Source organism: Lipophrys pholis (genome assembly GCF_963383615.2).
Source record: "Lipophrys pholis genome assembly, chromosome: 9".
Classification (NCBI taxonomy): Eukaryota; Metazoa; Chordata; class Actinopteri; order Blenniiformes; family Blenniidae; genus Lipophrys; species Lipophrys pholis.
The window spans coordinates 5,986,445-6,010,799 of NC_137639.1; the positions used below are offsets into that span (position 1 = coordinate 5,986,445).

Consider the following 24,355-nt stretch of genomic DNA (forward strand, 5'->3'; position numbering starts at 1 on the left):
TTTTCCATTCTCATTTTGTTTTGGCTGGTTCTGCCTCGTCCGCCGGGCATTTCGGCTGCCGTTTGCCTTCATTACCTAACGGAAAACAACAGGTTATTTGAACACCATCTGGGATTTAGTGCGAGAGACGTCTTTCCTCATCCGTCCAGCACACGGCTGTTTTTGGCAGCTCCAGACGCCAAAGGAGGCTTTACAAAGTATGGCGCTCGATAAAATGTCTGTATTATGTCTTGTCCTGTCATGTTTGTGTGCGCAAACTACAAGCCAACAGACGAGCACATACGGCACACAGTGGGAGAGTCGAACAGACACGGATTAGGCTAAGCTGGAGCTCAGTTTGCTCCTGTAAAAGGTGCACAGCAGATGGAACAAACTAACTGAGCCTCTTCCTTTCTCCATAAGCCCCACCGAGGAAGGAGTTGAGTTAATGAATCCTGGACTCTTTCCAAAGCTACTAACTGCGGCTGGACTGGGAGTTTTTCTAATCAATCTGAAGGTATCTTTTAAGCACACAGCCGGCAGTGAAAGAACACTTAAATGACGAATCTTTTCGGAATTCTGTGAAGAGAAGACAGAACATCTTCCTACTCAATTGTTTGTCCCGCTGTTCTTGAAATGTCAGCCTGTTTTTCCTCTTGGTTTCTCTGGGGAACACACTGTAATTATATAAGCAATTTCTGGGGATGCTCTGATATCACTTCTTTCAAAGAGCAGTACAAGTAGGAATGCCGACTTTTAGTTCCGAGCTGGTACTGAGTACCAATACGAGTATTTATTAAATGTCATTAAGCTTAATCTATACTCCATATGCAATAGGCAAAGGCCATGCCGGGAACCACCTCTGCACATCCTCTGCGTCGAACAGCTCCAACAGCCCTGAAGGTATATTACTGCATCTAGAGTACACATAGCGCAGTGCGTAGTGTCTATCTACACACTGTACTATGCAAACTGTAGACGGGAGAGGTCGCCGTCTGCCGCCACACGCCACACGCTCCAGTTCACTGGTGATGAGTGTATCAGTCATGCTTTAATCGTGTATAGCATGTAGCAACGCTGGTGTTGCTACGTGCTATACACGCTAAATGCACATATGCTACATGTTTGTTGCTACATCCCATGTTCTCACCTGTACGATCTCCAGCATCTCAGCTTTGCTGATGTACCCGTTCCCGTCCAGGTCGTACATGCTGAAGGCCCACTTCAGCTTCTGCTCCAGCTTGCCACGCGACGTCACGCTCAGCGCGATTATGAACTCCCGGAAGTCTATCGTTCCGTCTCCGTTGGCGTCGAAGGTGCGGAAGACGTGCTCGGCGAACTTGGACGCGTCTCCGTAAGGGAAGAAGTTGCCGTAGATCTTCTTGAACTCCTCCATGGAGAGGTTCCCGCTGGGGCAGTCCCTCAGGAAGCCCTTGTACCACTCCTGGATCTCGTGCTCGGTGAAGTCGGTGCTCTCCAGGAGGTCCTGCATCATCTCCGGACGGAGCTTGCTGTTCTGCTTCCCCATGTCTGTTGGGCCTGTTGATCACTCTGCTCACAGCTGAGGAACAGAGAGGGAAGAACGACTGACGTTAGGAAGAGACCAACATCGAGAGATGACTTGCAGAGACAGTTCCATGTGGATGAACTGGAAAAGAAATGCTAAAATGTTTGAAATTCCAAAATCCAAATATCTACTTGGTTTTTCGCAGAAACCAAAGTACTGAACACTGCATGTTTATGGCTCTGCAGTGAATCACACATCAACAGGTCAATGCCAGGGGCAGTCTGATGTATAACTACAGTATGAATCTGGTTCAGGTGACAAATTGATGCTTCCCAACTGCAAAAGTCATCCTTTTAATACTTAGAAACATCCATACTGAAACTCCGATGTGCACTGAAAACTGTTCAGGAATGTAATGAAAGGTCCGTCACAGTGACCTTTACCTTTGACCACCAGCTGCTCCATAATTAATCCATGAGATCAAGTGAACACGTGTGGGGAATTACAAAAACATTGCCTCATTTCACAGATATGATAAAGAAGAACACAAGAAGGTTGCAGTGACCGTCAACCTTTAGCCACAATGTAATTACTTCATGTTTGAGGGATCGGCTCATAAAGACTTTAAAAGAAACTCAGATTGTTTCTGATATTAGTAATGGTTCTAATGGTTCCCTGATGTTCAAAGCAGATTAAAACGTACTGTGTACAGACATTTATTCATCTCCTACATCACTTTATCCACGGCTGGAGTCAATCATACCTGAAAAGGGACGGAGGCTTTTGTACACAGACAAGTCAAAGGCTCACATTCAGGCCTGCAGGAGATTGAACCTCAACCACATTGTTCTGGACCTCAGGGGGAAACCGGATTATGCACATAGACAGAGATAACACGCAAACTCCACACAGAAACACTCACGGCTTTCACCATCGAGTAGGGGTGTCAAACATCAGGCCCTTGGGCCAAAAGCGGCCCACAAGAAGCTCCAATCTGGCCACCAAAGCACCAAGCAAACATCATTTACAGTCTGAGTTACGTTTGACCTTCTCATTAATATCAAAGAATCCGCAAATCGCTGATATCACTCTTCCTCTCGTGTCTACCTGCTACTGACGGATGATGTCACAAAATACTCGCCAGGTTGTATCGGGGATCTTTTACGAGTACGAGTACTCCGTGCTCAAACTCTGTATATTTTCCTCTAGAATCAATAAAACATCTAAATACTAATCCATCTGTAAGCGTCCAATCAAAAAAAATGTTTTCCTAAAAGGATTTCTTCTCTTGTTTGAAGACAGTCCCACTCATTTGGTCATCATTGCTGCACAATATCAATTGAACCTGTTGATATCTGATCTCCAATAAATCTAAACATTTATGTAGATGATGTTAATATCTTCGTTTCTTCTTCCCCTAACTTATCCCAAGTTATCCTTACTTATCCCATTTAAACCTACTTATTGGGTGGCTTTCAAGGGCAGTACGAGCCCATCTAATTGGCCAAATATGATGACATGGTGCGCATGAGTGAAAAACAACTTACTGCAGTTCAGGCGGACACAAGTTTAATATGTTGATATTCCTATAGCGATAAACCTGTGCAGCCTTATATCGATGTACTACTGCAGGTGAATCTGTGGACTCGTCAGATAAAACAGTCCATGACCCAGTTGTTGTGTCCTCAAGAGGCTTTGCTGAGGTATGAAACCAAAAATGTAAGCAGCGCCACTTTAAATCCATCATGACTAAAGATCCCTCCCTTTTTACAAACTAATGGAACTTTCCATGGAAAAGTGCCCTGCGTGCTCAGAGTACACACAGCGCCATATGCCAGACCTGACTTTAATTACTCTATAAAATCTCCCCACACATGTTAAACCAGGATTAGATGTGCTGATAGGAAAAGGTGGTGCAGTCAAATGATATCTAAGCCCAGCCGCTCGACAAACATCATTCAGATTCATAACCTCTCGAGGAACAATTTCTTTTTCCTCTTCCTGGAACAGGCGGATCACTGCTCGTCGGGCTGACCTTTATGAACCGGATAAAGCTTTATAATCCCTGTTTGAAGTCCATTTAAACGCCTGCGGAAAGTGGGAAATATACCATTTACTCCAAATAGGAGCTATGATGGCTCATTATCTTCACGCATCTAAGCGAGAATAAAGGAACAGTGTCTGACTTGTAGAGAGTAAAAGCAGCAGAGCCCATAAAAGTGACCGTTTGCTTGCTTGTCTTGTTGAATGATTGCCAACTTTGAGCTGAGAACTTGGTGGCTGCAATCATAAAATCTTAGATTATCTCAAGGAATAAAGTGGATGTTTGTTTCAAAAGCCATTAAAATCCATATGAAGAAGACGTCCTGAAGCTTCTTGCACCTGCCCGCGTGTAGCTTCTGACTGTGGCGCATTCAAAAGTGCAGGATTTCTGTCTGAAACGGCACATTTCAGCTCTTTCTGAAGGTTTGCAGTAGGATTTATGTAAGGTCACATTAAAACAGTGTATTTCTAGTAGATTTGTCTTGTTGTCCTGCTCAAATAGCCAAGAGCTTCACCTCACACTGGAAATCACATCTCTCTCAGAAATTACTCAAAACTCTTTTAGAATCATTGTTCCTTCAATTAGTTGTGCACCTTCAGAATAAGAGGCACAAAGCAGAACCACAGCATGAGGATACTGCAACTTTGAAGGTAGTTATCATGAACCTTCAGGGTTCAGTACCAAGAAATCTTTTTAAGGCTTTGTTTACATGACAACGGTTTCTCCACCTGTCCTCCACCTGTCCAAATGCCCAAGTGTCCTTGAGCTTAACTTTAAACCGCTCCCAATGGATTCACAGCGCCGTGCATGACTACAGCCTCTATTGGTGTGTGAATGTGTGTGTGAATGGGTGAATGTGATAAACGATATAAAGCGCTTTGGGACTGCTCACACAGTTGAACAGCGTTATATAAGTGAAGTCCATTTTAGACAATGTCCCGTCTCCACCTCCATGGAAATGGAGAAAAATGCCTTTTTTCTGAAACGCTGGAGTACTGCGCACCACGTAGTCAATAGTTCTTCTGCACATGCTCAGTAGATGGACAATAAGAACAATGTTTGCCTCCAGAGTGTCATGACTCCCAGTTTATATTCTCCTGAGACTTGGTAGTTTTATAGTTGAGAGTCATCCTAACAACAACCCAACTTTTTCGTCTGTCCATACGAATGTCTGTGTGCTCACTGTTGTTAATGTTTACAGTGTATGTGTGCAAATTTTCCTTACAAAACAACCAACAGCACCCACTTGTGTCCCAACATGCTACCTACACCATTTTCAGGTTTCTGACATTTCTGTGTAAACGGACATCTTTTTAACGATTACATGTCGGATAAATACAATTTAAGATTTTTAGTCTGGAGACCTACGATCAGCTGTTGAACTTTATTGCCTGTATTAATTTGCCTGCATTCATTTTTTTTGTGTTGTCCTATTGTTTTGAAGCAGTGAAGAAGGGAAAAGTGACAGAGTGGAAGAGTCTGTTTTTTATCTTTGCTTCTGGTGACATAAACAGGAAGTGCCTGCTTGTGGCTATAGTGAGATTGTGTTCTCATTTCGCTCACCGAGCGGCCTCTCAGCGCACAAGGCTGAGTGGTACATGTAGTACAAGCTCAAAATGCAGCATTTATCCTAAAGCTTTGTGCAATTAAAATACAACTGAAATAGCCAAAGCTGCAGCATATGCAGTGGCTTCCCTAACAGGGGGATTTAGAATTGATGCGTTTAAAAGATTACGTGTTTGTGTACAGTATGTATTCAGCTGTGTGTGACACGATCAGAGCTCTGCCTCCGCCTTCACCGCAAAAAAAAAAAAGAAAAAGAAAAAAAAAAATTCTCAGGAAATGAGTCAGAGTGTCCTCGCAGCCACCCTGGATATAACAGCATTGTAGCCGACCATAGGAAATGGAATCAAGCGCAGAAAGTTTCTTCTTCACATCCGTGTGAGCGGGTCATTCACAGTGCCTGGTCGACGGGAGACCAGAGAAGAAAGCAGGTGACGACTTCCGAGCAGCAGCTCCAGTCGAGTCACGGTTCAGCCGAGGATATTTGACAAGTGATGACTTATCACGGAGCTGAATTATCCACTGATGGAAAAACCTGAGCTCTAAATCACAGTGTAATAACCATCCAGACACTGTTTTTACTTCTCTTCAGCAAACATGGAGGTGAGAAAGGTTCTGGCTCCTGGACGGGAATAAAGCATACAGAAGAGGAGCTGCTGTCTTATATAAGTAGAAGAAGACATTTTTGGCAGGGCATCGTATTTTCTCTTTTTGCTTGTATTACACAGTATAGTTTGCTTACGCTTGCTGAGCTTCACGTATAAACAGTGACATAATGAATATGTGGGATGAGAAGAAAACACGGAGCTAAAAGGGAACATTTAACAGGCTGCACATTATCTAGCTACAAGACACGCTGGAGGAAAAGAAAAACAGTATTAATCAGAAAGATGTTCCTGAAGCATAAAATGGAATAGATAGAATAGTTAGAACAAAGAGTTTTAGGAGGGATGCAGCAGCTGAAACAATTTGAATTTCTTGAGACAAATTAAATTACAAAATAAGCTTAATTATGTCAGTTACAGTTGTTGCAGTTTATCTCCATAAATAATGTTTAACTATTCTTAAATAGAATCCTTTAACAAAGATGTAAAGAGTTCTTCTGTCATTGTCTACTGGATTGATGAGTCAATAATGACAAGTAGTCCTTAAAGGAGCTCTATCCAGAACTGAAGTCATTAAATTGTACATTAGGTGGCGATGTTGAGACACACTTGTTTGATCTGTATTTTGAATGGATCCAAAGGGAAAATGATGTAAACCTGCGTATAATGTAAACTCCAACAACTTCTGCCGTTCTGAGTGACTCAATACACCACCTTGTGGCACAAACCTATATTGGAACCAAGCTAGCATGGGTAGATATACCAGCACCACATCCCAGATTAGTTTTTACAGTGACGAGTCCATCTAATATTCAAAACATACTGCTAAAGAAACTTCCTCCTGCTGGTAAAAACATCCACATCAAGTAGTTTTCATGTTTTTGATCATGAATAAAGTTTATATCCACAAACTTTTCCTGAGCCTTGCTGCTAATGTGGTTAAAAAAAAAAAAAAAAAAAAAGCACAGAAGTCACCAAAAGGAAACGAGGCGGGAGCTTCTGCAAGTGCTTTGCTTCATTTTGAAGATAAAATGTTACTTTCAGGAGGTTTTAGCCACATTTCCACGCCGCAGCCTGTTTATTTGCTCTTCATTCAGTCGGAATGCTTTTCGAACAAGAGCAGAAAAACTTAAGAAGCCTTGAAGCTGAAGTGAAAGAAGCTGACGGGGGATGTTGATGTGGTGTTTTCTGCGTGTTACATAATAGCAGGTGCGATGGATGATTGAGGGTTTGGTTGAAAACTGTTAACGCCGTTCGGTGGTCGGACTGGTCTTGAAGGCTCTGCTCCGGCGGACCTGGAGGTGGCTCCGCTGCAGCCTGCCGACAAATGGAATCCAGACTTTCACCCGGACCCTGTCAGGGCTGTAATTACTGACCTGCTGGGCCCCGTCACCTGTTATGATACCCTATTCCCAGCCTGCGCTCGCACTCCCCACGCACACGCCTGCAGCCGCGGAGCCGCTCTGCTGCTCCCGGCGTCCCGATGACATGCTCAGCCAACCCGGGGCGCCGCTGACAACCCACTGGTGTGATGACATGAGTTTTATTTATTTTTTTATCCATCTGCTTCTCTGTATGTGTTAGGATTCTCACCTCTGTGTGTGGAGTTTGTGGAGGTTATCTTGCACTGACTTTTTGAATCTCGACTTATCAGGCAAGAAAGTAGCTTCAGAAAGTGTGCGTTAATGTGTGAACAAGAGAAGAGGATGTGAGGATGTGTATAATGTAAGTAGGAGATTGACAGCAGCTGACATTAAAGTGAGTAGGCACTGGGACGGTTCCTGTGCATCTCGAGGCTGCAGGGTGCTTCTGTGCTGCTCAGGATGTCGGGAAGAGCTGGAGAGCTCTGCTTTTTGGCAGTTGGCATGGGGGTGGAATGTTTTGATATTGCTGAGAAAAACACAGGCGGAGTGAACCTCATCGAGGTAATAAAAGGTACCCAAGAAGATCTCTGCATGTAGAAGCTGTGTGCATCAGTTTCCTCCTCTGGTAAACCTGCCTTCGGCCTCGTTTACGCCACGACTCCAGTGAAAATGCATCATTTTTGCATTTTCGTTTCAGCAAAGTCTCTTGTTTACACAGCGATGTTTTGAAGACGATGTCCGTTTCCACAAAAATGGCAGAAATGCAGAAAACGATGTAGTTCTCATGTTGGACCTCGGTGAATGTGGACTACAAAACTACCGAGTCCCAGGAGAACATGGACTGACAGACACTCTGGAGGAAACCTTGTTATTGTCCATCGACTCCCGCATGTGCAAAAGAACTATTTGTCCCGCCCCCCCCCTCCCAAGATAATAAAAGATTGTCATCTAGCTGTCAAGCAAAAGTTTTCTGTGCTGCAAATACAAATATTATAGTACAGTATGCGTAAGCTGATGAATATTATTTTTTCAATATTTTTTATACATGTATGTCTGGTCATTTTAACAAGTTATTAAGGATTCCAATGCACACAATTGTACTTTTTAAGACTTTTTGATACCGTCTCATTACTTCTGATAAACTATTCCCAAAGGTTATACAGGAATACAATGTGCTTGTGAATGTTATCAATCTTTCTTGATGAATACATTTTATGCATTTTTGAAGTACTAAAAAAGTTGACAATATATTTAGGAAAGTAAAATGTACACATGCATGTGAATTCAAGTTAATATACATATTAGGTGTTTTGCGTGACGTTTTTTGTTTCATTAATCTGAACGCAAGAAAGCAGCTCGGAAAAAATAAAAGCTTGGAGAGTTTCAAGAGGGAAGGTACACAGAGGAATTCAGCTGTGAGAAAATTGGCCTCAGAACTCTTCTTCTTCTGACTCTCCTGGTGGGACTAGGTAAAGCAAGTCTTCATCTTTATTTCTTTTACAAACATGGTCAGGTGATGAAGTGGAGGAGTGCTTCGCTGCACAGGGAGCGGACAGTTCAGCAGTGGTTGGAGCCGAGGCTCGTGAGCTCTCTGGAGGAGGTTTTCACGTTAGTACGGTTGATAGACGACACGCTGACACGCTCAGGGGAAGGTACATCATTTAGAGGGAGGAAGATGCTCTATAATCTGGACGTGAGTGTTTCTTGAAAGAATCATGAACTTATGACGAGAACGAGACGAAGCAGCGACGAAACATCTGAGATAAACAACATACTGATAATTTGGTGAAGCTCATCACAACCACAACATACGAGATAACTTTATGTTGCAGTTAGGAAGACTGAGTTAGTCCAGGGTTAACAAAGTGCTGCTTCTCCAGGAAACAGGAATTTAGTGGAATGGAAACAGATCTCTGGAGGATGCTAAGCGAGGAGGGAAGACTACAACTGTTTGTATTTGCGTCATTGTGACTGCCGTGATCATTTTATGACAGTGATTTCTCTTCATGTCCCGATGCGGAGGTATCACAGTACTGACATGAGGCCTGATTGACAATACTGAAAGTACGTGAAAAAGAGTAGAAGGTGCAAAAGGTCAGACTGAGTTTTGAGAACTGGAAAGGTTCTTAAAAATCAACCAAACTACAGAAAAGCCCTTTAAATCTGAAAATGCCTCCTGTTGCAGTTGATCTGGCTCATGTGGACGATCCTGCCTCTCGTCTCACATTCCTTCTCTTGTAGCCACCAGCACAACAAAGATCCAGCTCGCCTCCTTTCTCACTCCTGACGATTGGATCATCGCTCAAAAACGAACAGAGTGATCCAGGGTCCAACTGGTCCCGGGCCTGTGATTCAGCTTCATTTCCTCACAACCAAACCACTTCACACACAAAGCCACGCTTACTAGTTCCCGGGCAGACACCTTCCAGTCACTTCCACTGTGTGTATGTAAAACACCAGGCCTCTTCAGGATGAAAGGATGTATGAATATATATTTATGAGGCGGCTGCCGCACGCTGATAGCGGCGAGCGAGGGCCGGAGGAGCGCACAAAGGCACCGTACATGTCTCCCACTGTGAGGAGCTTTATTATCTTTGTGTCAACATTTCACACACACCTTGCTTTCTCCATACCTGCCCTCCTGAACACCACCTCTCCCTCTCAACAGAGCTCTCCCCTCCGATCCCCCTCCCCCTCCCGATCATTCATAAAGTGCACGGCCTTCTCCTGCACTTTGCATGCGCCTTATTTCCATACTCGCTTTAATTTCAACCTACACATGACCGGCTCTCTCTTATGAAGAAATTTCACTGCAGTTACCATGGCAACGCCGGGGAAGAAAAAAACATTTTCAAAACCCATTGATGAGCTTTATGGCTGAGTGAGCTGCAGACGCATCGGTGCACACACACACACACACACACACACACACACACACACACACACACACACACACACACACACACACACACACACACACACACACACACACACACACACACACACACACACACACACACACACACACACACACACACACACACACACACAGCGTTGAATCAAACCGAATCAGTGACTGTGCAGAGTGTGTGTGGGTGTGGGTGCGTGGGTGTGTGTAGGTGTAGGTGTATGCGTGGATGTGTGGGTGCAGGGATATGAGGCGAGCAGCAAATAACCACCAGCTGAGATCATGTATTTATTGTTCATTGAAAGCAGCACATTCTGCTTATAGAGCAATAAGAACTTCTTATCTTTCACCAAAGGAGCTTTGGAAAATCTGACAGTGTTGTTACGTTCTTATAATTCATGGATGCATGTATCCAACATCTGCCATGTATACGGTCAGGGATGATGCGTTCTAATACATGATTTACATTTGGCATGCACGCGTCTGATAAGCGGAACTCGCAGGCTATCTATGACATCTCGAAAATGCCAGAAAGCAGAGAAATATTGTGCTCTTAAACTGAACCAGCATGTCTCACAAGTGTGACGTGACCTCCTCCGTCCCGGCCAAGTTATTTTGCAAAAAAAAAAAGGAATATTTTCTGCTATAAATCAGGCATTCTGGCCATAAAGGGGTTAAACAGTCCCAGCAGCTGTTTGCAGCATACATGCGATGTCTGCGGCTTCATGTATGCAGGTCAGCCCCTCCAGAAATCTACGGCACCCAGGATTACAGATTAAAGTAATAAAAGCACGACTCATCCAAAGCATCCATTCAGACCGAGCTCCGCTCCGTTTCCACTAAAGCCACGGCGGCGGCGGCGGCTGCAGCTGCTCAGGGGGTGCAGGGGGCTTAAAGCCCAGCTGCACCAGATTCCTGCCGAGAAGGAATCTCCGGGTGGAAAAGCCTGGTAAAAGGATACGTGTAGAATTTACAATGTGGGGGTGGAAGTGTAAACACCCCAGTGAACTGAGGGAATGAAGCGATGGACGAGCTCCAGTCAGGTCTACTTGTTGAGGGACTGAATCTTTTGAAGGCAACAGTTGACATGTAGAGCATGAAGCTTTATGAGCATGCAAACGAGAAGTCCAGATTTTCACTGTTTACCAACTTCCATTACAAGCTGCCTATTCATAGAGATAAAAAAGACTTTAAACTGATATTGTTATAGGAGAATCCATAAAAAACAACCACACTTGCACATCATCCAAGCTGCAGAAACAAAGATGCACAAAAGCAGCATGTTGGGTGAAAGGACACAATAGTTTGTTTGGAGGAGATTGAGGAGGGCGGATCGATCCAAGAGGTTGTAGTTTGTTCAGCAGATTGATAAAAGTCAAGATGAAATGTTTCTAAATTGCAGCTGCCAGTAGAAATGAAGAGATGTAATCAGATATAATCAGACACTATTGAGGATCAGTTCTTCCACAAGTTTCTCTGCGTGTTCTCCTAAATCCTTACAAAGAGCTCGTTTAGTTACTTGGTAGACCTTAACCACGAGACGCCGCATAATATCAACAACTACAGGTTTCTCACTTTTTAATCACCTCATCAGGCATTTATTGTGCCTCAACCCAAACAAACAGCATGTTTGAGGAGACTCCAGCAAACCTGACCGCTTCTGTTTCATTTTGATGATGAATTTGGAAGATCTTAGTTTTTAAATAGCCACAATCAGCCTAAATCCATCTATTTAACATTCATAAAAAAGCTTAAGTGCTGAATCTCTTTCCTGGCCCACTGGTAGCCCTGCTATACTTTTTTGTTTTAATGCTGTATGACCCATGCTTGCTCTTTGTGGAGTAACTTGAGCACCAGCAGGCTGCAGGTTTATAGCAGGAGGGTCTCTGTGGTGGCTGTACTGAAGAAGAGGCCCCTCGGTGCACAGGCACAGACGTGATATACAACTTAACTCTTCGTATTCCTGGCCCGAGTTGCGTTTTAAGAGCACATTTCTTTTCACTCCGGCCCAGCTGGGCTCTAACTGTGACTGTCCTGCACACACACACATCTGTTGAATCAATGCTCTGGAAGCAAACGCACACATAGAAGCAGCACAGGTAGAGTTGACCAAGGTTTTCATCAAGTGTGAAAGAAGAAAACTAAAGAAGTTTGGGAGCACTTGCTTTCTGAGGTTATACCAAATAATCTGTCCTGCTTTTTATTTTGTTTACTCGTGTCTCCACATCATAACAATGTTAAAAGCCAACACAGCGGATGGCTAAGTGGAGGAGAATTTGTTAAATCTTCGATCAAAAACTAGAAGCTTTGGGATAAGACCCTTGAATATTAATGCAGTGAGAGTTGACCGCAGAAAGAGGCTGCGATGTGCTCGCACAAAGGAACCAGAGTGAAAGGAAAAGGCAAGCGAGGAAACTCCAAAGAAAGAAACTCAAAGAGGGAGAAAGTTTCCCAGAGAGAGAGGAGGGGGAGTTTTCTTTTTCTTTAGAAACATCTGTACACTTGATTTTTTTCCCCCTCTTTTCATTATATATATTTGTGTGAAGCTGCCAGCAGCTCGAGCCCCCACAACAATGGACAGAAGGAACAAGAGGAGAGGTGAGGCAGAGGCGGAGACAAAAATAGCCATTAAAATGAGAAAGAAAATGCTGATGAATGGATGACGGCGGCATCTTCCTACGTGCCGCAGGGCCAGAGCAGACACGCATCTGTGTCAGCGATTCAAGCAGAAGTTTAAACGCTGAAGCCTTCAACAACATTTCAAGTGAAATCGCAGCGTTTTGTACGTTTTCTATTCAGAAAAGCTTTGCGTTTTACACGGCAAGTGTAGTTCATCAGACTGTTTGAATGAGATAATCAGGCACTGATGTACCTGCTCCTCGGTGGAAAAGGAAATATCTGAACGCGTTGGCAGCGATACATCAGACCTGAAAGTCTCGGGAAGTTGCAAAGACAAAACCTCTCCCCCTCTCAACTTCCTGACGGTGCTGTGGCCCCGTGAAGAGAGGTGGGAAAACACAGACTGGCACTGGCAGACTGCCAGGCAGTAGCTGACCTGAAAACACAGGGGCTGGATGAGTTTGTACTACTTGGACCAAAGCCAACTTTTACAGGATCTGCCTCCATATTTTCTCCGCTGCTCTTCTAGGAATGAAGCTGAGGGAGCTGTTCCCTTTAAAACTATCACTGAACCACACACACACACACACACACACACACACACACACACACACACACACACACACACACACACACACACACACACACACACACACACACACACACACACACACACACACACACACACACACACACACACACCATTATGCAGTCCTGTCACGCGGATTACCGCTGCTAGCTGGTTAGCATGGTGAGCCCACGGTCGTTATTTCCAGCCCTTATACTTTTAAATGGCCTCCTTAGGTTGCTATGGCAACAGACCTGATACGGGGAGGAAGAAGAAGAAGAGGAGGAGGAGGAGGCAACCACACATAGTGTCTATTGATTCGGGCGAAGAAGAGTGCAGCAGAGGGGGCACAAGATGACACGCTTCCTCCAGTCAATTTCATAATCAACTTAAACGGTTGTGTAATTTAATCCCTGAAGCTGCGCGGCGCAGATCTCCGAAGGTATTAAACTACTATTAGTACTATTTAACTGTGGAGTTTTTTTCTGTCGAGCATCAGATATGAAAGTAACCAAAGACCCAGGGGAGGGTGGGGTGGGGTGGTGTGGGGGGTGATTGGACGGAGCCGCAGCTGATTCAGATATTTTGGTCACCGTTGTGAGAATCGGTCCCCCGTGTGGAACCTCGCGTTCTCCGACACAATAGGGAGCCGGATCTGGACCTCTGAGCTCGTTTCTAATTTGTTTGGCTCCTCGTCTGGGCCGCCCTGGTGGGAGCTCTCCGTCTGCCTGGCACGGGATCATTGGACCTGCTTTAATTGGTTGGATGACTAACTCAAGAGTCCCCACAGGGGGAAACAGGATGGAGGTCTGCCTCTCTGGAACGTGGCTGGACGGACAGAGATCGGTTGCTGAGACATGTACAGCTGATTCTCACGTCATTCTGTCACGCCTACAAACACCTCCGCTCGGTTTGAACATTGTGAGGATTTAAACATACAGAGAATGAGGACTAACTGGTGTTTGTGGTGACTAGGTGCAGATGACAGCCAGCTATTTAACAGGAGGGAAATACACCAAACAGTTTGTACACAACTGAATGCAAACGTAATGAAAAATGAAAATAAAAGAAAATAAAACCCCCTAAGGCATGTAACAACCAATAATGGCCAATAATGTAATATTTGTGTAATGTAATCATTTGAGCTTTTTTTAATGTGACAAATCCAATAATGTGATAACTCGTCAATACTTTGACGAGATATTTAAGCCATTGTTGTAATAACAATTTGTCAATATTCTAGTGCGTGCCTCAGAGGCAAGGTGCAACGATTACCATCCTAAGCAGTCATTTAAATGTTTTTTTTGTTTTTTTCCTGCTATTTTATTTGCCGTGTTGCTAGTCCCACATCGTTGGGAGCACGAACACAAAGAGCACATCAAAACACGTGGAATAGGTTGGAATAGGTTGGAATAGGTTGGAATAGGTTGGAATAGGTTGCTCCGAGTTTTGTTCACGATTCAGCAAACCGTTTTCCAAAAAAAAAAAAAAAAAAAAAAACCTCCTATACAAATCGGATGGGAGAGGCACCCCATGGAGGAGAGGTAAGGAGATCAGAGGAGACGCAAGCACACATAACTTCCTCTGGAATTTTCTAATCTCATAAGTTATTACATGACTGGAATAGCATTAAAAAACTTTTTTAAAGTATATAACAACTGCAGACAAATAATGTGATAAAACATAAATGACACTATTTCTTTGAAATAAAATATATTTTTGGAGGTTTTGTGGAGTTTGCTGGTCAAAAACAGGTATGTGTATAGGATAGTTGTCATAACTATATTCATAACACTCAATCAGGGTTGTTAAAACATATTTTGCGGTTTTATTACATTAGGTCAGTTACTACGTTGTCAGTATACAAGGACCGAACTGCCTCAGTTCCTCTTCTAACTTTCATGATTTAACCAAATGTTTTAATCAAAAATTCTTGAGGAAGTTTGACAACAACAAGGAGTGAATATTTTTACTTTCAGGACATCTTTGCTTTGCTGAGATTTTAAAAGATTTTTTTTCGATGCATCCTGCTCGGGCTGCTATTGAAGTATCAGACCGCGTTTACACGACAACTCTGACCATCATGGCCGCATAGAACAGATCAAATCTACAACCTGTTGGTCACAAGAACAAATCTCCAACCACTCACCTTCCTACTTAAACTTCTGAACGTCTGAAACTTTCAGTTCCTAATTGCAACTCTAGCATGCTTTTCCAAATAGAGATTAGATGATATAGCCTCCATAGTTTCCATTCAGAAAAGCTTTAAGCTTAGAAGCATTTAGTTTCTGTATGTCCGTCTAATCTTGTTGAAGATGAATGAAATTCCAATAATTGAGAAAGACAAAATTGAAAAGTTGTGATTGTTTGCCCTGAAAAGGACCACGTGACTGTTCCTGAGGCGACTTGTGAGTTTGCATGTTCTTCCTGTGCGTCCCAGGCTCGTTCCAGCTTACAGTCCAGAATCATGGTAATACTTAACTCTAAAAATTGACTGAGTGAAAGATAGATTGGCGGCCTTTCCAGGGTGTTTTTGTGCTTTATCCCAGTCAGCTGGGATCGGCTCCAGACCCCAAAGTAGCATGAAGCCGTACAGAAGACGGGTGGATGGAGGGAATTTAGCTCTCTGTGGTGGAGGTCTATTTTCTGAAATGTGGATTATCTCCAAGCTCATGAGCTGCTACAATCACTTCAGCAATCAAAGAAATCAAGTGGGATGTTTGTTAAAAACTGTCAAAGCTGAAGCCTGCTGGATAAAAACAAAGCGGCAGAATAATCAGAGCGAGAGAGAGAGAGAGAGAGAGAAACAGTATGGACGAGGAGAGACGGGGGGGAGAGGAAGAGAGACACTGTGACTGCAGCACAGTCTGAGCCTGGAGATGGCTCTGATTGAAGAAGCCTCTGGGGATGCTGCGAGGCTGGCCGCGCTTCCTGTGGTCAAAGGAAAATATAGAAACAGGATATAACATCACGGAAAATAACAAACAGAAGGGAAGTTACATCACAGTGGAGGTCAGAGGTCAGGATTAACCCAGGGAACTGCCATGTGCTCCACGCTGGAGAGGGAGCTCACATTCACTTTCAATTAGTCCCTTTCTGGGTAAAGGTTGAGCCCGTCACTACCTGAGGTAGAATTAATCACATTATCATCAGGATTCATCTGATATAGTCACATTGGTTTTACTTCATATGCCTGGGAGATCTGCTTTAGAGTTTAAAGTGCTTGGAATGTTTTCTTGAGGGATTTGTGGCACGTATTACACAACAGAACTGCAACGTGTATGCAGTTTTAAGTATTCAATCCTTTCTAGAGAAAATGTGTGTGGGGACAAAAGTACCAGCAGCCAAATAAAAAAAGAAAAAAAGAAAAAGCAGGCACAGAAGCAGATGGCATGTCTAAGTATAAAACAGTGAAAAAGTTTTTTTGGTGATGCACCATATCAACTGCTCAAAATCTGAAGAGCCTATTGCTCCTTTCAAAACTAAATGTTGCTATCATCATAAAGCTGAAGCTTTAAAATGTTTAATACTTTGACTTTGAAACAAATCCTATTCAGATATCTGCATTTTTTATATCGATGGTATTAATCCATCCTTTGACACATCATCTCAGCTTCAGCCAGAATCGATATGTTACACCCTGGAGTCCAGCAGACAGTCACACACACTCATACCCAGACCTACAGCCAACATAGAGTCACTAATTAGCCTAAAATACATGTTTTTGGACGGGGTTGAGGAAGCCTGGGTACTCAAAGAAATCTCACGCATGCACAAGGAGAATGTGCAAACTCCACAAAAACAAAGAGCAAGCAGTGACATGTCCAACAGGAAGGACGGTAAAAAGGTGGACATTATGATGTGGATCATTCTCACCGTTTTGTGAAACTTCAGAAAATAACTTAATAAGAAGACAAATATGATATGGAAGACCGAGACCTTTAAAATGTGTTCTGGAGACCCTTCTGGAGATCCACAAGGCGAGCTGTTAAGAGTGGAGCCGACAGCCTGTAACGCTTCATACACATCACCGTGATTCAACCAAACGTTTTTATCAAGCGCAGAATTGGGAAACTCCCTCCAGTGCAGTGACTCAGCAGATATCTGACACTACTTTAAAGAAGACAAAAAGAGGAATGAACAGCTGGTTGTTTTTCATTGTTGTTTGTAAATGATGACCCGACACCACGAGTAAAAGTACCGGTCATGTTAGAACCCACATGCAGACATTACGACGGAACGAAATGAGAACCGTTCGGGAATGAATGAGTCTTTTTAAATGTGATCAGTGTTGCTGCCTCTTTGGACCTTCTGAGCTCATCCTAAGAGAGAGCTTGTGTTTCATCAGGGGCTCGGCTTCATGTTTTTCTACTCCTCTCCAGAAAACCAGTAAAGATCCCGAGCTGTACCAGACTGGGCTTAGTGAAGGCCACTGGGTTTTTCCTTGCTGTCACTGGCATGTTGCTTTGTGAATGACTCTTTACACGCATGCTAATGGGAACAGTTGGCTTAAGAGTTCTGCCGTCGGCCTTCAGCTGATTCCCACAGTGGGGATCGCCTGGTGAGTAAACTGAATAATGACGCTTTAATCTGCGAACGTATCGATCGAGCGTGCACGCTCACACGGAAGCCCTCACAGCGTTCCTCAGCATCAGATAAAAGCCGATCAAGCGTCAAAAGGCACAAGGTCGCCACCTGAGATGATCAAAGAGGAACCAACGACACAAAGTTCAGCGGCGAGGGCGCGATAGAGCCGCTGGACGCTGCAGCGAGAGGTCAGTGCCTCTCAATCATCCACCACAGCCGTCCAACCAGACCACGACTCCATGGAGGCTGAAGTGATGAAGGTATCTAAAGATTCTTCTGAATGTGTACAAATCACTACAGAGAGAGAGGATCACTGGGCTCTGCAGCTGCACACGGCGTCTTTCAGCTCACTGTTTGGATTCACAACCTCCAGCCTTCCTGTTTCGGCTCTGATCAGCTTTTCAACACCTGCTGCCGGCTGCTTGTGGCGAAAAGGCTCCCACTGCATCAAAGTGCCCCAAAACGAACCCCAGGGCGAGCGGGTTTCTACTCAACACTCCCACAGAGTGAGGCATTTGGAGGCCAGATGGAGGTAGAGACCAAAACAGAGCTAGAAGAGGGACAAATATGGAACCTTCGGTCATCACGTGGGCACAAAACGGCATGCGGCATCTGATCGCCTTCGCACGCCATTTACACATGGAGTACAAATTAGGCTTCATCGTGCTTAATAAGTACTCATATCGGTACCCGGTATCGGCAAGTAGCTAAGGGTTAGTACTATTATGTTGTGACCGCTCTAATAAAGCTGCTTATAACACCTTTTAGTGGGATAATGATGTGTTTGATTCATGTCTTTGTGACTATTCAGGTGAAACTATTTACGCCACTAAAAGTTGACCTGAGGTTTCAAATGTTCCGGTTCTCCAGGAGAATGCTGCTCCAACCGGAGTTCACCAGAAAACATCATTCACCAAAAATGTGAAAGCAACCAAAGCGTTGAAAGCTTCGCGTGGTTTCTGTATCACAAAGGTAGGTAACCCGTCATCCTCTTACAGTTTATAAACCTTCTCTTTGCAGAGTGGGATGGCCTGAGAGCATTTATCCTCATCGTAATGGCATCGGCCTCAATGAGACGACTTTTATGTGCCAGAATCATCTCTGTGGGTCAGTTTCAATGCGAGAGCAGCACGTTTTAACAACAAAAGTTGGGGCGAAGGTTATGTTTTTGTTCACATGTATTAATTCATTTATTGGTTTGTATGTATGTAATTTACCAACTTTTCACAAAAAACAATTAACCCGAATTGCATGAAGGGTTCAGGGATGATTTGTCATCATCCAAGGATGAATCCATTACATTTTACGAGCGAACAGATCCTGGGGAGGTAAGATATTTACTCCATTGTCAACAAGCTTAAGCCCCTGCGTCCGCCATCCGTCAGGGCTGATGCTGCCGTTAGCCGTCTGCTAAAACACTGCTAACTCCGCCCCCCCCCCCCCCCTTCTCTGCTTTCAGCCAATCACATGCCAAGTCACTCTAACGGTGCGTTCAAGTCGCACAAAAGAACGGGAACCAACAGAACATCATTTAACCTCAACATTGCAACAACATGAAGCAATTCAAACGAACATGACAAATGATGGAAGGAGTGGATCAAATATCCTGGTCATCCATTGGTTTCCATGGTGACAAGTGTGGCGTTGGCGATGGAATGCGTTCGACCGAGTGCCCATTCCAGTTTAAACTGTGATTTCATTACACCTCAGCTGACGAGGTCAAAAACAGCAGTGTGAATGTAAACGTCAAAGAAAATAAAAGTTGAATTTTCACCAGCTCATTTATGCAACATCGCTCTGTTTTAAGGATGCAACTGAGCCACTATATCTGAGTTACGAGTCATGGTAGAATGATGTTGCTATGGCGACAACCGATGGCAAACCTAATATAAACAGAGAAGGAAAGTCCTTGTGGTATCTCCAGAGGAGCTATTCGTAACAATCCGGGGAGAAGCACCAATCTGTGTGGGCTCGCAGCGCCTCCATCTGTATTGTGAACCGCTGCCACAACAACGCAAGAAGAGGGAACTCTTCTTCTTTTCTCCTGTGATAGCATCTTCAATTGAGAGCAATTTCCAAGCAGATCTTGCACTGAAGTTGACAAGTGGCTGATAGCCCTCCGCCGCTCTCCTCTCTCCTCGTACAGCCCAGTACGGCTTGCTGCATCCTGCTTGCCAAAGATCTCCACAACACCGAGGAATTACAAGTAGCTGCATCTGAAATCGCTCACACCCAAGCTGCCACCCTGTTGTTTACTACCCTCCCTTTGGGAAATAAATAAAATGCTGTATAATGAGTGATTTCACGTCTGCAGAGAGAGACACGAATCTCAACAATATCAGAGCTGAATTCGTTGGGTGTCATTCCTCTGCAGACTGCCAGCGTGATACTTGAAGTCACCGCACGCTATTTTCAGTTAACTATGAATTCCCAAGTAGTTAATCCCCTGAAAAAAAGAGCAAATCTTAATTGAGTTGGACGGAGTGATGAATTATTAAAGCTGTATTCTGAGATGACCGTGCAGTCATCCAGCACCAAGGGTTCTTCCATGGAGAATTTAAAATTCTGAATAACAATTTAAATCTGTAGCGGGCAGATATTCATTTTTTTAATAACATGGAAGCAAAATATATTCGTTTACACCGACTGACGGAAAAGGGATCAGATTTAATAAGTTTGTATTTCATTTCATGACATTTTTTTTTTGCCGGGAGGCGTCCAAATAATATGAATAGCCTGCGATCATATTGAATCACATGATTCTCACTATAAAGGATTTTACAAACATTTTCTTAAAACCCCCTTTTATATTTGTATACTTTATATGTATATTCATCTATTGTGGTAGAATTCTCACCTGCCACACAAGATGCAGAGGTTTGATTCCTGGCCAATACAAAAGACCTTTTATATATATGTCGTATATATAATATCTTTAGTTCATTTTAAAGACGCAGTTTCATTGATTCTTCTTTCTGATCGGCTTCCCCCCAGCAGCTGCTCAACCTTTTCAGTGGGTGCTCGAGCACCGGAGCACCCACTGCCGATACGATACCTGGTATCAGCTGATGGTGACGTGCCGCGCACCAACTCCTAATTTACACTCCAGACACAAACATGAAGGCTAAGCGTTGCCATGAACCACCAACTATGCGTTTGACGCGGCACAGAACGCGAGGGGATGTACAGGCCACATTGCTGTGATTTGTCAGCTCTAGAAGACCAAAAAAAAAAGCATTTTGAAAAATAATTATTCATAGCACTTAATAAGTACATGTTTCGGTATTGGCAAGTAGCGAGAGGTTAGTACTCATACTTTAAAAAAAATATTATTGGCGCACCCCTAGTAGATACTGTACCAAATTGTATAAAATATATTAGTTTTTACTAACTGATGGAAAAGGTGCTGGAGTTAATACATTTTTAATTGTTTTTATTCTTATATGTTTTATTTATTATTGAGTGTATATGAAGGTTCAAAATGAACTGCTTTCATGCTAAACGTCTTCACTGAAGGTTTCCTCTGAACCTTCACATATAAAGATGTTCTTGTCTAAAATGGAAGTAAAAACAAGTGCAAGAGTGAAGTCTTCAAAGCCCTTTGTGTGTAACACGCCATGAAATATACACAATACACAAGAAAGGTACATTTGCTGATAAATATGGACTCTTCATCCTAAACGGAGGAGAGGTCCACTTGTGAGTTTGTATCTGGGAATGGAGGATGTTGGAACAACATCACAGTCCATCTCCATGCATCTCAACCAATGGGAGTGACCACAGTTGGACTCTTAGCTCTGTGAAGGGCTCACTTCATGTCCTGATGCTCTGTGAGAAATGAATCTCCAGAAGGACGAAGGCCCAGATGCATCTTTGGCAGGAATGTGAAGCCTTCAACCACACAATCAACTCAGCCAGAACCAGATGTGGATTTGTTCAAGTTGCAGAGCCAACAAACAATGAACCAACCCGTCCACGCAGAACACTGCAACTTGAATAAAAAACCCTCTTCTGTTTATATTGATGATGATTTTCTTTACAATTTTGACAAGTGAACAGTGAGCAGTGATACACAGTGCAGTGAAACGGAGTCAAAACATTTAAGAGATGGCACAAAATCCCTCAACAAATATTGTGCAGAAAGCCCCATCTTGGAGAGAAATGGCTCTTTCTTTGTCTCCTGTGTCCACCCTGAGATGACAGCATGTGTGAATTCCTCTCCGAGGATAAAAATAGAACATCTGTTTCCCATAGTTCCCAGATCCTGATGCATGGGAGCCTATAGAGCACAGCTCTCCTTCAGCCAGAGGCTGTCACCTCATGTGGGACCTTTCATTCTTCATCTGCCCTCCAGTATGGCGGAGCTCCCGCTGAATGACCTACGACCCCTCCATAATGGAGTCCTTTGGAAAGTGACAAAGAGCCGGGCTGACCAGCTGTCCTCTGGAAGAAACCACTGACGTGCGTCTGTCTGAAGGAGAGGGACTTTCAATGGGGATGGAAACACCGTCGATCGAGAGTTCCTCTATTTGTTTAACTCACTGCTCGTCCTGTTCCATCATATCCATCAGTCCCATTCTATTAAAAACTCATCTTCTGAGCTCTGCTGTTTGTTAAAAGTCGTTTCCATTTCCACAGGTCTGCTTCATGTCAGCCTTCTGAATGTACTTTTATTTTTTAAAGTCTTCAAATATTCTCAGAGGTCCCAGGCCACAGTCAGCCAACGGTTTACCACACAATGAAAAATGTCAAAGGAAATGTTGACGAAAGTAACACGTCTACCCACGGGTACCAATAAAGTAACCGTGACCTTGAGTCTGATTTTCCTGAATTCAAGAATATCAAACAAAAGCTGTTAAATGATTTTTAATACAACTGCAAAGATGCGGCGGGTGTAATGCATGATGGCTCCGCCTTAAAAAGAAATTACTTATCACAATAGCTGTTGTTTTGTTTTCGTTTTTTTAATGAATCCACAAACAGGTGTGCTCAGAAAACAATGGCAGTACACAGATATTCTAGTGGACAGACGACCAAGTTGGATTGTTATCACAGTGACTGTCAACTAAATAACTACCAGGAGAAGGTGGACAGGGAGTCATGACACGACGGAGGAAACCTCGTTGTTATTGTCCATCTACTGAGCATGTGCAGAAAAAAAACAATTCACTCGGGCCGTGGTGTACAAATGCAGTAGCAAAGGTTTTGAAAGGTTCCCCCGCAATAATCAAAACGTGGGGTCTTCAGTGGCTCCAAGCACTGTTGTCGGGTAAACAGAATCCCAAAACACAATAAAAGTTTTCTGTTTTCACTTGAAATGACTGTTGTGTAAACAGGGCCCTGAATAAATTTAAATATATTTACAATTCTGTGAAAATTGTTTGTTTCCTCTCCAACTCTATGGATTCTGTTTACTTTTCCAAACTGTGATAAAGATTAAAAAAACATTTCAGAGTGTCAAGATGCTTGTTGGAGACCAAAAAAGAAAAATGCTTTTGTGACATGAAACTATGTACGGATTATGTAAAATCACACTTATATTATCAAATATCACAACATTCCTTTTGTTTTTTTAAAAACTCGATAGATTTCTAATTGAAAGTACAAACATGTCTCACTAGTTGTTTTCCACTTTCTGGTTGTGCTGAAACTGAGAGCAGACTTCTTCACTGGAAGAATTGGTTGAGGTTAGATTATAACACAGCCACATAGTGGCCAGAAGTGATAAAAGAATAGAAAACGTAAATACTGTATATGAATTGGATATGGACATAGTGTCAAGAGATATCAGAATGAAATGATATTCTGTACACACTGCATATAAAAAGCAAAATTAAGCCAAAACTTAATATTTGCTAACTGATATCGACCAGCAAGAGGGATTTTAATTCATTAACGGGGCTTTGAAGTCAAGGCAAATGCTTACCTGTCTGAGTTTGGACCATTCTTCACAACATGTCAAAGTTAAAGTTAATTTAAGAAAGAAAAGAGCTCATTTTAACACTAAAACAGTAATTATTGCACCTTTTCTGTTGCTCACTGCTTGTTTTTGCTGACAGGATGACATCTTGCATAGTAAATAATGGTTGGTCAACGTTGTCTTTTGTTCCATTACATGTCATTTGAAAAATACTGTTCTTATCCCGATCTGAAAACACTAGCTAATGAATGCGTGACACATCCCTCCAGGGCTGCGTTGCTATGACGGTCAGTGAGTAAGCAGCATTAACCCGGAGTGACCTGCAGATTCAAACCGGCTCACTGGATAATCGCCCTGTTAAGGGTCCTGATCCTTTGTGTTTTGACCTTTCAGGTGAGGCCGAGGGTAAATGTCACAGTGATAATCCCACCGACGGATGTTTCCACACTTTTTGTTTCCATGATATTTGTTTTTGCGGCACCTGCTCCGTCAGTAAAGTTGGACCACATTTAGAGTGTAACGCACTGCGAGAGTGCGTGAGGACCGGAGCTTGTGTACATATCACTGCACACAAAGTGAGTTAGCCTTTCTCTCCTCTCCTATCCAGCGGTAACATGAGTGGTGCTCTCACAGAGTGGCTGTTTATGAGAGAGGGCCCACATTTGAAAACTACTTCCACTTTAGATTGGAG

The 24,355-nt window shown here is 43.3% G+C and overlaps 1 protein-coding gene across 4 annotated transcripts in view; it reads right to left on the minus strand.

Annotated features, from left to right (window-relative positions):
• Positions 1-24,355, minus strand: part of ncalda (neurocalcin delta a) — a 91,147-nt gene that overhangs the window by 14,743 nt on the left and 52,049 nt on the right. For all 4 annotated transcript variants that reach the window (XM_080471034.1, XM_080471036.1, XM_080471035.1 and 1 more), the window contains one exon: positions 1,130-1,540. In XM_080471034.1, the coding sequence (XP_080327160.1) occupies positions 1,130-1,507 (378 nt within the window). In that variant the 5' untranslated portion in view covers positions 1,508-1,540. The remainder of the gene's footprint in view (positions 1-1,129; positions 1,541-24,355) is intronic.